The sequence below is a fragment of the Rhineura floridana genome, chromosome 9 (genome assembly GCF_030035675.1).
Source record: "Rhineura floridana isolate rRhiFlo1 chromosome 9, rRhiFlo1.hap2, whole genome shotgun sequence".
Lineage (NCBI taxonomy): Eukaryota > Metazoa > Chordata > Lepidosauria > Squamata > Rhineuridae > Rhineura > Rhineura floridana.
Window position 1 is genome coordinate 92,620,601 of NC_084488.1, and position 14,323 is coordinate 92,634,923.

At 40.8% G+C, this 14,323-nt stretch overlaps 1 protein-coding gene across 2 annotated transcripts in view; it reads left to right on the plus strand.

Moving 5' to 3' along the window:
- Positions 1-14,323, plus strand: part of PAPSS1 (3'-phosphoadenosine 5'-phosphosulfate synthase 1) — a 79,525-nt gene that overhangs the window by 26,088 nt on the left and 39,114 nt on the right. For both annotated transcript variants that reach the window (XM_061585460.1, XM_061585461.1), the window contains exon 5: positions 2,620-2,738. In XM_061585460.1, the coding sequence (XP_061441444.1) occupies positions 2,620-2,738 (119 nt within the window). The remainder of the gene's footprint in view (positions 1-2,619; positions 2,739-14,323) is intronic.

Below are 14,323 nucleotides of genomic sequence, written 5' to 3' on the forward strand. Positions count from 1 at the left end.
CACACACACCGGGCATCATGAAAGACCCAGTACTGGGCTCAGAAAGAAAATAAATATCTGGTCCTCTTCAAAGTATTGATAAGCCTCTTGTTTTAATTGAAATAATAATTATAAATTCTTGTTCTTATCACTAATGGGAGTTAATTATCTTGCATATGCTGCTGTTGCTTCTATGGCTGTAACGGAGTGAGGTTAAAGATAAGTGAAATGCAAATAGGAAAAAAAATACAGAAGGCAGTAACACTTTCCTAAATGTAATACCATACCAACCACAAGATTCCTATAAGGCAAAAAACTAAGCATCTCACAACCAGTCAGGATTCCTAACCAAAAACCAAAAATATGATAAATGAAGAAATGTTTATATAAGCATAACTATCAAATATATTTATTATTTACACAAACTGTAAAGATATTTATAGTGCAATCCTAAATTTATTTATTCAGAAGCAAGTCCCAGCGTATTCAATGGGGCTTACTCAAACAGGGACAGAAATGCAACCTCAAGTGATAAGCAACTTCATTCACACAACCCAAAATTCCGAATCATGCCACTTTACACTGTTTTGCAACTGTTTATACTTGTTTTTATGGTTATTGGATTTTAAATGGCTTTATTTCTTGTTGTGAGCTGCCTTGGTTTCCAACCCTACCTCACAGGGGTGTTGGAAAGACTCCATACACACACGCATACACTGCAGATGTATAAATACATACAGCCCATATAATAGTTTATTGTCAAACCAATTGGTCATTGCAGAAAAATCAGTATTAGTTTTTTAAAAATCAGTATTAGTTTCCTACAGAATAAAAACTGCAAAACCTAAGTAAGCCCTGCCTACTTGCTTTAAAATAGGACTGGGGGGGGGGGGGCAGAAAGAGAACACAAACACAATTCTTTTTTACATTCACTCCAAAGTCCCATTGATTTTCAGCACATTCATAATCATGTCTACTCAAAAGTAATTCCTACTGAATTCAATAGGATTTACTCTGGACATATGGGATTAGCACTGTTTTTACCCCCAAAAGCAACTATTGGGAAGGTTTTCAAAACACTGCCCAGGATCTGACTCCTACACACAACAGGGGGAAAAACTGAAATGTATATACCTACCCAATTTATGAGATTTTCAGATAAACAGGAGGGGAAACCACCATTTTCTGGCCTCGCAATTGCAGACACTGCCACCAAACAAACACTTCACTGATTGGCTGAAATCCTGAATGGGCGGGGTTAAAGCTACGAAGTGCTATACAGTAGTTTAAAAAAAGATTTAACCGGGGGGGGGTGCCTGACGTTTTTATATATATCTCGAGAACCGCACCACCTAGAAACTTAATTTTTTTTTTAAATGAAAGCTGAGAATCCGGGCCACCTAAGGGGCTAGCCGGGCGCCGGGTGGCATGCTTAGAATCCGGGTAAAACCCGGCTATCCGGGCAATATGGCAACCCTAATAAGACGACACCCGGCGTATAAGACGACCCCCGACTTTGGAGAAGATTTTCCAGGGTTAAAAAGTCGTCTTATACGCCGGAATATACGGTAAATAAATAAAATAATAAAAATTTGTTGTACTTTAGTCCCATTGAAAACAGTTATGAGTAACTTAGGCCATTAGTTTCAATGGGCCTAAAGTGTGACTAAGGCTGCAATCCAATGCACGCTTACCTGGGAGTAAATCCCATTGAACTCAGTGGAGCTTACTTCTGAGTAGTCATGTACTGGATTGCAGCCTAACTTAGAGCTGTATTAATTGCTTCATGTGCATAGTTCTGCTGATGTGATGGGACTTCAGTTTCCTCTCCTTCCCATGTGTGTTCCCCAATTTGCTCTGGCAAGTCCCCCAGTCTTCCAAAGCTGATTTTGAGGGTGTGCGGGGAGAAGAAGAAGCTCCATTGCATCATGAAAGTCCGTTGTGCCAGTGGAACTGTAATGTTGGATATGGCCCTGGGTGTGGTTCCAATTTTTTTCACCCTTTAGAAACCTGCTAATGTCACTGAATGCTCTGATTTGGTTGAGGTTTCCTTCCCCTCCCCAAGCTTTTCACATCAAAGCAAAACTACAGGTTAGCTATTTTTATGGAAGGAATAATAATTTAAAACTTGTTACTGAGAAGAACTGTCCTCTGAATGTCATATAGTATAAAACTGGGGCAATATGTACTGCTAGAGATACACTGAATGTCTGTTATAGTGGTTGAAGAAACATTATACTTGGGGCTGGCAGACTTGGGTGGCGGCAGGGGGGCTCAGCCTTGCACAAAAATGAAATAAAATTTCAAATCAGCAGCAATATTTTTTAGGTTACCATGCCCTCATGATTTTTCCAGCCCAGCTTGCAATTCTGCAAATCCCCTATTCAAAAATGTGCTTATAATCACACCACAGAAAGATGTTGCCACAAGAAGAGGTGCAGTGAGACAGAACTGCCTCTCAGTTACAGTTCAGTAATTAAACCTAGATGGGCCAGTAAAGGCTGGGAATATTAGATGTCCCTGTAAGAGCAAGCAGGCTTTTCAACTAAGGAGCTAGAACAAAATTCTGTAGGCCACCAGCAGGAGCGTAGAAGACCCATTTGAACAGCAGCAGTGTGCTGAGTTCTGTTTTTCATGCAGGTTTTACTGGTATTGACTCGGAGTACGAGAAGCCTGAAGCCCCTGAGCTGGTACTCAAAACTGATTCCTGTGATGTCAATGACTGCATTCAACAAGTTCTGGAACTTCTTCAAGAGAGGGTATGGAGTCTTGTAGTGGGAATTTGTAATCATCTGTAAAGTTGTCAGGTCAATGTTGGCTGCTTTTTAGAAGTAGGGATGCAACATTTGGTTGATTATTCAGTTAGGTCATTGGTTTAAAAACTTATGATTGACTTAAAAGGGGTCTGTGACTAACCAGGCAGGAGTTTTTAAAAGGATTGTTAATGACTTGCAATTCAGAAACTTACAAACTCTGTGGGTGGCAGGTATTGTCTCAGAGGAAAAAATCCCTAGGCATTGTCACACTTTGAAATGCTTCTCCAAGGATGGTGATTCTTGAGTATTTCCCCAAAACACGTATAGTATGTTCTCTAATTCAGAAGTGTGGTTCTATTAATATGCAGATGTATTCAATGTAGCCATTAGTCAAGTAAAGTTTCTCAAATCAGGTGATATTCCTGTTTAAATGTCTAATGGGTGATGTGCAACACTGAGTCGTGTTAGAATAAAACCATTGAAACTAGTGGACTTCAGTAACAAGTCTATTGATTTCAGTGGGTCTGTTCTATAACTTAATTATATTTGGTGATATCCAACTAGCTATATCTCTTATGTGTGAGTAATTTAAAAGCAAACACTTGCAGCACTTCAAATGTTTCAGCCTCCATAATTTGAAAGGAAAAAGGACAACAAAAGATAAAACGAAGGGCTGTTCTAACATTTAGTGAGCTGCCATGGTAAGAAGTGATTATCTTACATATTCAGCTTGTGAAGGGATAGCTGCAGTTACTTTATGAGTAGCATAATATGCAAACTGCAGCTTACTGATTTTATTGGTATTGTCTGATTTCCTATCCTTGAAAATGGATAATTTGAGAGTGGAAAAAAGTGCATGTATTAAAATGTCTGTAATACATGAACAGTCAAGAGCCTTGCAATGGGAAAAGTTGGTCTGTTTTGAACAGTAGTTCTCAAAAGAGAGCTTGTAGAAGTCCTTGATGTGAGCCACTGGACTGCTAGCTCTTGAGTGCAGCAGAAATCATTACCATTATTTTTTTTTTCATTTTGAGAAGAAATACCAAAGCGGTTCAAAAACAAATAAACACAACTTCTTAGAGTCTTTTTACATGGTGAGAACTAAAAGGCAGAATATCGACGAAGAGGACATTCAGCAGTGTTCCTCATACCTTGGGGAGCCTCCTTATATCAGATTGTCCCCACTCTTCAATGGAAATGAGCTACCTGGTTTTTTGTCATGCTGTGAGTGAGTGAAAGTAAAATATATGTTGCTGTTTTTCCGTTTTTGTATGTGTGTCTGTTGCATCAATGTACACTTGTCAAGCACTGTTGTGGCTTTGTGAGGCATAATACTCTGTGCAAGACTCTAGTCACTGAAAGGAGAAAGCGGTGCGAGCTTGTAGATTGCTGCCAAAACATTCATATCTTAAATGTATTCAGCTGATCCAGGTGAAGGCTTCCATTGGGTACCCGGTGGGGATGCAACAGGGAACCAAATGACTTTGTTAACAAGAGAACACACAACACACACACATGAGAGGGAGAGGGGGAGGGGGAGAGAGGGAGGGAGGATATGTTACAACTGTAAAATGTGTCTTGCCATAAGACTTGCTGGAGAATTATAAATTAATTTGCCAGAGCCAGTCTGTATAAAACCTCGGACTACTGGGGTTCTTAGTACTGTTAGTCATCCAGTGCATTCTGTTATTTGCACATTAGCACTTTCCCATTAGATGCTGCTAAGTCTGGCTTCTGCTAATGCCACAGTCCTATTTCAGTGTTTTATTTCACACCATATCAGACTGAGAATCCATGTGCTGGTATGAAAGGCTGTCTGTTTTGCTCTACACCAGTGGTTCCCAAACTCTTTTCACCATGGAAATTGCTGATGGTCTTGGTGAACCATTTAATGGATTTTCTGCCTGTTGTAATGTGCTGTGCTAGACACTGTATAATTTTAAACTGTGTTTTATTATTACTTTTTTCTTACCTCATCTTTTATTGTATTATAGTTTGTATTCCATAGAATTCGAATGGTAATACAAGAAAATGCAACATAAGAGCTAAAAGAAACAACAAAAACACAATTAAATGTCTGTATGAATATTTAATGCAGGCATGTTGTGCACCACCTCAATGAAGCTTGTAGACCACTAGTGGTCCATTGACCACAGTTCGGGAACCCCTGCTCTGTGATTTTTTAAATGGGTTATGCTTGTTGACCTACTCAGCCGTTATGGGTCTCCTTAGAGGCTGCACATGTTCCGTTTTGTTTCCCTTTATTGTAATGGGAAAGAGTATGGAATGTTTTAAACTCCGCAGTAAATATTTCAGTTCAAACTCAAAGGAGAGAGAATGGTAGATTCTATAAATGTCCTGGAGCAAATGTTCCCAGTTGAGTTATAGACGTGCTTTTCCTTTGTTTTGTTACTCAAAATAAATGGCTAGGTAAAGTGTCTCATATTTCTTATTGCTGTCATGCAAACATTAAGACTTGGGTGAAATACGGCCTCTGTGTAACTGATATGCCTCCTAGGATGTAGCATCCTGGAAAGGGCCATTTTTCAAAGAAGTATTGTTCACCTAGCTCCATCCATATAGACCTCCTAGAAGATAGTTCACAGCATATCTGTCCAAAAAGGCTCAAGCTGAGCTGTGTGCATGGAAGTGAATGAGTTTGAAACAAGTTGATTTTGATATACAAGTTGGCATTCAAATAAAAAAGAAAGGGATGTAAAGCTCTGAATTACCAGAGATGAAAATTGCAAAAATTGTGGATGATTGATTTTAAGGAATCTTCTAAAATTCAAAGACCAGTGTTTGTTATTGGCTGCAGCTCATGGGTTACTGAAGAGAAAGCGTAACCATAACTCGCAGTTCAGACAACACGCTAAGCCAAACCCTGGTTTATCTCAGTATGCCTTAGCTGGGAGGAGCAAAGCAGGCTGGGAGCCCACACATTTACGTGGTTTCAATAAACCCTAGTTTGGCATTACAGTGTTGTGTGAACCAGGCCAATGTAAGTTGAAGCACAGTAACAAAATTACTACTGCACTATGATATAGTTGCATGTGAGAGGCTAGCTGAAAGACTAGCATGACAGCTGCTCCAGTTGGGTACATAACATTGGAGAGCTGTTCATTATATGGATCAGGTGGATCTTGCTATTGCCAGCTGCTAACATTTGGCAGTGCTTTAGAGGCTCTCAACTTAGTGCAGCTGATGCATGCGGTGAAGGGCTCTTGCATGTTACAGGCGTCCTTTGAAGTAGCTTTTTTTTACCTCACCAAAGGCTTCTGAGGAAGCTTAGCAGTCATGGAATAAGAGGAGAGGTCCTCTTGTGGATAAGGAATTGGTTAAGAAGCAGAAAGCAGAGAGTAGGAATAAACGGACAGTTCTCCCAATGGAGGGCTGTAGAAAGTGGAGTCCCTCAAGGATCGGTATTGGGACCTGTACTTTTCAACTTGTTCATTAATGACCTAGAATTAGGAGTGAGCAGTGAAGTGGCCAAGTTTGCTGACGACACTAAATTGTTCAGGGTTCTTAAAACAAAAAGGGATTGCGAAGAGCTCCAAAAAGACCTCTCCAAACTGAGTGAATGGGCGGAAAAATGGCAAATGCAATTCAATATAAACAAGTGTAAAATTATGCATATTGGAGCAAAAAATCTGAATTTCACATATATGCTCATGGGGTCTGAACTGGCGGTGACCGACCAGGAGAGAGACCTCGGGGTTGTAGTGGACAGCACGATGAAAATGTCGACCCAGTGTGCGGCAGCTGTGAAAAAGGCAAATTCCATGCTAGCGATAATTAGGAAAGGTATTGAAAATAAAACAGCCGATATCATAATGCTGTTGTATAAATCTATGGTGCGGCCACATTTGGAATACTGTGTACAGTTCTGGTCGCCTCATCTCAAAAAGGATATTATAGAGTTGGAAAAGGTTCAGAAGAGGGCAACCAGAATGATCAAGGGGATGGAGCGACTCCCTTACAAGGAAAGGTTGCAGCATTTGGGGCTTTTTAGTTTAGAGAAAAGGCGGGTCAGAGGAGACATGATAGAAGTGTATAAAATTATGCATGGCATTGAGAAAGTGGATAGAGAAAAGTTCTTCTCCCTCTCTCATAATACTAGAACTCGTGGACATTCAAAGAAGCTGAATGTTGGAAGATTCAGGACAGACAAAAGGAAGTACTTCTTTACTCAGCGCATAGTTAAACTATGGAATTTGCTCCCACAAGATGCAGTAATGGCCACCAGCTTGGATGGCTTTAAAAGAAGATTAGACAAATTCATGGAGGACAGGGCTATCAATGGCTACTAGCCGTGATGGCTGTGCTGTGCCACCCTAGTCAGAGGCAGCATGCTTCTGAAAACCAGTTGCCGGAAGCCTCAGGAGGGGAGAGTGTTCTTGCACTCGGGTCCTGCTTGCGGGCTTCCCTCAGGCACCTGGTTGGCCACTGTGAGAACGGGATGCTGGACTAGATGGGCCACTGGCCTGATCCAGCAGGCTCTTCTTATGTTCTTATGTTCTTAATGTCTTATGTGGAACCTACATTATAAGAACTGGGCATGAATAGAAGTGATCTGAGTGACAAATACTACTCGGTGGGAGGAACATGCACAAGTCATGGGAACATAGGAAGCTCAGTCAGACCATTGACCTGTGTATTGTCTACACTGACTGACAGGCAGTGGGGGCATTCTCAACTCCAACTGGGGATGCCGGGGATTGAAACTGGAAACTTCTGCATGCAAAGCAGGTGTCCTGCTAGTGTGCTACAGCCCTTCCCTAGTCCCAGCAGTGCTTGCAGTTGCCTAGGTAGTGATTTCTCTTCATCATATGAGTTTGTTCTAGGTTTTAATTTTTAAAAAATAAAACATTTATATACCACAGTTTGTAACCATAAAAACAAAACAATGAAACCAGAGAAACACAGGAGTCCACAATAGAAAAATATGAATACTAAAAGTTAGGTAATAACAACAGCAGATGACTGAGAAAAATAAATTAGTCAAGTGCCCAAAAGCAGTCAAGGTTGGTGCTTGCCTGACAGCTAGGGGTAATTGACACAGAGAAGCCCTTCCTTCGGTGGTCACCATTGGCTTTGTGCAGGCTGCAGAACAACCGGGAGGTCCTGGTCTAATGATCTGGGTGAACAGGTAGGCATGTATGGAGAAACTCTTAGGTAACTTGATCCTGAGATTTTTCAGGGATTAATAATGCCAGTGCATAGTACAGTTATGTATCAGAATGCAGGAAGTGTTGAGTTTTAAATGTGAAGCCTTTTGAGTGTCCCTCTGCCCCATTTTACAGGACCAGAGGAAACTGCCGTATGACTGGCAATGGCTCTCCAGGGCTTCAGGCAAGAGACATAGCTTGCCCTACCTGGAGATGCCAAGGGTTGAACCAGGGACCTTCTGCGTGCAAAGCAGATGCTCTGCCACTGAGCTGCAGCCGTAAAATGTGAAAATATAGTCCTCAAAGAATAAGCAAACCAAAAATGCTTTCTATGTTACAACTAAAGTTTAAATATTTCTACCCTGAGCCACTGTATTGTTTTACTCATGATACAAAAGAGAACCAGATTATTCTGGCTGTAATCCTACACACACTGAAATCTAGTGGTTTTAAGCATGTCTGGATCATGGGCTCTTGACTGTTTTTGGACACGATTTGCACATGGCTGTTCAAGGGGTAGGCAACATCCTTGGTATGGAATAAACCCTTAACTAGGTTGGTTTGACTAAATGAAGGCTTTTGTTCGTGTATTGTATTGCATATTATTACCTTGTTTATGTGTAGTATAACTATACTTGGTATTCCAGTTACCTCAGTAGTTGACTAATATTGGAGACAGTGTGCTTCCGAATACCAGCTGCTGGAAAACGCAGGAGAGGAGAGTGCTGTTGTGCTTAGGTCCTGCTTGTGGGCTTCCCATAGGCATCTGGTTGGCCACTGTGAGGCCAGGATGATGGACTAGATGGGCCATTGACCTTATTTAGCAAGCTCTTCTTACGTTCATATGTATTCTGTAACCTTCCTATGAATATGTAGAGATGCGCTTGATACTTGCACGGTGTTAGATTATTGTTAGGTTCTGGATAGCTACTAAAATGCACTTGAAGTTGTCCGATGTTGGCAGTGTTGCATTTGTTTTTAATAGATCCAATAATTGTCACTTAATTTCTAGCTCTGAATATTGAATCAATTAATATTGACTTAACAGCTTAGTAAAATAAGTGACATTATTGAAGGCATTACAGCTCTGTAGATTAATGAAAGAGAATTCCCTTTTTCCAGTGGTGTGGTTTTGCATTTTCTCAGTTGACATTAACTAATGAGAAATGCATTTGCATGCTCAACAAGTGCACTGAAATGGGGAGCGATGAATATGTTAAGATACGTTTTTAAATCAACTTTTTAATAATTCTCAGATGAAAGCACAAGCTTCATCACTAGAGGGCCTTCTAACATAGCATTTTACACTGAGTTACATGTGACTCATAAGAGCTGAGGTTCTTGACTCTGTTTTTAATCTAAAGTGATGTTTTAAAAGCTGTGTCTGTATTGACCAGGAACATTAGATTTACTAATGCTATAAATTACTTAAATGTTTAGCCTTTTCATGAAGGTCACGGTTTAATGTTCTGAATTTTATACCCATGCACAAGTCAAGCTTCTCAGCCCAATTTTAAAATACTGTTGAGATGATGTTGGTGTTTTTATCTTGGGGTGATAGTGAAATGCAGGTATGTACACAGATTGTGCATTATGTGTGTTACATATATTTATTGCAGTTGAAATAGTCTACTCTGCAAAAGGCATACAACATGACTTAATTGTCATGTTTGGAGCACATTTGGCTGAAGACAAACAGGACTGAAATACAGACAAAATGATTCACAATATGTAAAAGCAGAATATTTTAATAATTTACTAGAAACACTTCATAAAATGACTTGCCCCTCCACTCATTCTTTTACTGTCAAAGCTGTGTAAGTGAAGGTGTTTTTAATACTCCATAGCTTGTAAACCTTTGTCCAGAATGCTCATTCCTGGCAATTTGATTAGTAACATTCTTGAGCTAAAGCTGTTTTCTTCATTTTAAAACAAGGAACAGTGTGTATTTAGAGGCTGTCCCTGTATCAGTCTTGCCCACAGGTTTTATGGGTATATATTTTAAAATATGAGCAGATAGAAGTGTATTGTTAATAAATGTATCCTCATGTAAAAAATGGCTTTATGCAAATGAAATCCTTTTATTTATTTTTTTATAAAAACCCACATTGTTTTGTTTCTGAAACTGTTACCTGTGACATCCTTCCCCAGCACCACCTGTGAAGCTCTCACTTGTGGCTACCAGCAGACAGGAACGTCAGGTTTTCTTCTTACCCTTTACAGCTCTAGCACAGATTTCAACAAATCCCCCTGCTAGGCCTCACTACCCCACACCCTGTATCTCTTATAGCCTTTAGACTGTGCCTCAGTCTCTGCCAGGCTATCTCGATACCTTGTGTCTATGAGTATAGGTAATTCACAAACCCCCCTGCAGCCTCTGCACTGAAACATACAGCCCTGGGTTTCTCTGTGGGACTGGATACACTCTCCTCCGATCCGCCACTGCCACCATTCGATACAACTGTTCAGCCTTGGTTACTTGCTATCCCCCCTGGTATGTGTTCCCAGCTGAAGGAATCAGGCTTATGTTTAAACAAGAAAGTATTTATTTAATATTAGAAATAACAAGATTACTGAAGGAATGTTTCACAAGCGTATGGTTTCATCTATATTCTGTTAGGTACTTGACTTCTTACTAATTGCCTCAGAACTCCGACTCACTCTCAACAACACTGACCACCATCCACCTCCTTACACCTTCTAAACACCACCTCAACCTCAACCTCCCAGATTCAACTGTCATTCTTCCATTTATACTCCCAGCCATTCAAATGCTCAGCCAATCATCCAGCATTCTACTGCTCATGTACTCCCACCTCCTCTTTCACTCCCCTTACCATATGTCTTCTATATAAACAGCACTTACCATATTTACAATATAAGCAGGAACATCACATTACCCATGATTACTTATTTCTTCAAAATAACAATTTCAAAGACAAGATATGTTTAAGTCAACTTATTTGTAGACTTCTGCCATTAGGGGTAAAAGAGTAAAGTAACATTCATTTTAAAATGGACATGGAACCTTGAAATAAAACTGTTGCACTTAGTTGTCAGTGGAGAGCTATTTGTGAGAAATATTTGTTCTCCTGGGCTGATTGATTTCTTTTGTAGGTATACTAGAAGCAAGGCTCACTTGCATATTTTCAAGCACTGAAGAGTTTAATGTGTGAATCGCTAATGTCTCAGCTGTGCTCGGAACCACCTGCTCTTTTGATGACACAGATCTGGCTGTGGCTGGGATTTGTGTTAACTGTTTCACATTTTGTTTTTTGCAGTTACAATGGGGGACCAAAATCAGTTCTAGGTGTCCAAGTTGATCCCCAGGATTGTAGCTAAGCTTAGCACTTTTTGCAGAGGCTGTCCATAAATAGTGCCTGTCTCCAGAAAACAATTCTGCAATTGCCTGTCTTCAGAAAGCAACCGTGCAATTCTGTGACTGCAGACCTTTAAGTACTTACCTGGCAGTGGGCCCCCTTAACCTCAGTGGGACTTCCTTCCAAGTAGACATGCATAGGGCTGCATGGTTAACCTCTGGATTCTTTCTTATTCTTCCATATTTTGGTGCAAATCCTTAGGATGCCATCCTATGTAGTTGATTACAGAGATCTGCAGGTGTTTTTTTTCCGCCAGGTTCTCCTTAGCCTTTCTTGTTGGAAAGACAGCTGGCATGGCTGTGTTTGGGCAGAGGTGTGCAGATTGCCTCTGCCCAACAGTAGCTGAGGAAGACCCCTGCTGGCTTCTTCTGTGGGAAAGGCTGGGGGTGACAGAAGCTTGCCAGCTTGGCTGCCCTGAGGTGAAGCATGCTAGGCACCCGTTCCCAACCAGCCCCTTCAACAACAACTTTTTCATCTTGGAGGGGGCAAGGATTACCATGCAGCTATTGGGGCAATCCATGCTTCAAAAATGGGAGGAAGGCTTGCTGTTTGCCAGAGGGATATAGCACAATCACCATGGTGAGCAAGGCAACTGAAAAAAAAGTCAGCACTTGGTTGCTTGGGAGGAAGACTCTACTGAATAAGTAGGGTTTTTGTCTAAGTAAGCATGGATAAAATTGAGCAGGTTTTTTCCTTATAAAATGGACAATGTACTATGTTTAAGCTCTTTAGAGGTGTTGAACTTTGCTTCGGTTATTGCTTTCTTCCTAAATCTTCCACAGCCAGTGAAGTTCATTATGCTTAACAGTTTTATAAAATAAGAACGAAGGTAACATGCCACCATGCTTGTGAAGTCAGCTTTTGCATTTCTGCCCGCCAGTAGCTACCTGCGTGTATCTACGTGTGCGTTCAGAACACTAAAATTAAAGCTGGCCAGAAGTTAATGACTAAAATCTGAGTGACAGGATGTTTATTTTTATTTTGTATGTTTTAAAAAATATTTTGGTAGATGCTGTTCAGAAAGGCTGTCTACAGATAGTGACTGATTATCATCTTCATGTTACAGCAGTTGGTGTTTCTTTTGGGAAAGAATTAGCATGCATATTTCTGAATGATGTACCCATTGCACTGTTTACTCAAACTATGCTAATTAGTTTTGGATAGAAGATTCCCAGTGCAACTAGTTGCTATACCTCTTGACAGATCCGAACATATTGATGTGGATGTTCTAGCCTGCATATTCCTTGTGAGGAGTGGAAGAAATTAGGAGCCGGCTTTAGTTTGTGTTATGATTTGTGAATGGCTGTCTTATTGTAAGAGAGCCTGCAGTCTATTTTTCAAGTTTCAGAATAAAAGCATGATACATTTTTCTTTTTTAAGAACACAGAACTCTTCTGTTGGGGGGAAGCAGGGAGAGAAAAATTAGGCTGCTTAAGCACCAAACCTTTCAACATGTTTTTAGTTACTAATATTATTTGGACTTGTCATTGGCGAGACAGTAACTTTGCGGTGACTCCATCGTGTTCCCCCCCCCCTTGAATGTTGTTCTGGTTGTGCATGTACTTTCCTGTGCTGTCTTGCAAATGCTCGATTGCACTGTTTTTTTAAAACCAAAATGTTCCAAACCAGGCACTGCATTTGTAATGCTTTTTTGCCACGCTGTGATGTTTTGGCTGTGATGAGTGTAGACCACCACTTTGTAAGATGGGGAGGATAAATTGATGATATCTATATATATATCAACACGCCCACGCGCGCGTACACACACAGTTTTAAAAGCAACAAACAGAACTTCACCCAAGCTTGCTCTGGATCCCTATAAGGATCCCGTTAATCACCTACAAATATATGAATGTAATTGTGATTAACCAAACAGAGGTTTTTATTATATTAACAAAACGTTTCAGCTTCCACCTTCATCAGCTGCCAACATACAAATGCTGTTACCAAGGTGGCAGTTATAGAGCTTTGAGGATGGAATGCTCAGAGGGGCTTCATTTGCAGAAGCTAAGTAGTGGTGGTACTGTCCTCCAGGTTCAGGCCATGTGGTGCCAGTGTGTCCAGAGAATATATCCAAAAGTTGACCCTCTCATACAGTGCTGCTGGATCTGTTGGCATCTCTATAGCTGTTACAGAACTTCAGAAAGGCAGGAAAAGAAAACTTTGCATGCATCAACAAAGTATAATTGTTGAAGGATCAATGGAAAGGAACATAGTCATGATCAAGATAAGGAGAATAATTCCAAGAACATGTAATAAGTAGAGCTGCCAATAAAGTAAAGAATTATTAGCTAATTATTATTTGGGGGGGGGGAATTGGTTTAATTTGCAGATTGCCAAAAGTTGAATTTTGTTTTTGAAAAACAAGCACTTCCTGTCAGGGGGAAATACTGCTGCTTTTATCCTCTTCCCTGTTGTACTAACACAACAGGGCCAAACCAAGCAGTCATTCCTTTGTGCATTGGCCATTCTGGCTGCATCTTACAGGAACTCTAGTCCACCATTTGGAGGGAACCAGGTTGCGGAGCATTGGCATAGAAGGTGGGTCATGGAAGGGACAGCCACTGAAGCCCCTTCCTTGCTTACCTGAGTTTGTCCTCTAGGTAGCACATGTTGGGGAGAAAACCAAATCCCCCTGAAACTCCCCCACCTTTTTTGTGGTGCTTGAAACCCCCCTTTTTGGCCCAGCCAAAAAATGACATTAGGTGTGGGGCAGGCAGGTTTGGCTTAAGTGACCTTTCAGGCCAAATGGGGGGACCTAGTGGGCCTAATTTGACACACAGGCTGAAGGTTCCCCACCACTGGTTTATGTAACACCAAGGCAGGATATACATTTTCTTAAAAACAATACTTCCAAATAACCTTCAGCTTTGTTGCGTACAGAAGTTAATTTTTCCGTGGACCTGCACCATCCTTTCCCAGCCAGACTCTAGTAACTTTAATGTAAAATTCCAGGAAGTATGAACAGTAGGCACACTCCAGGGGTGTGAGAATTTCTATCCAGTTATTCATCCTGAAGGCCCTCAGAGTGGCTTACTAC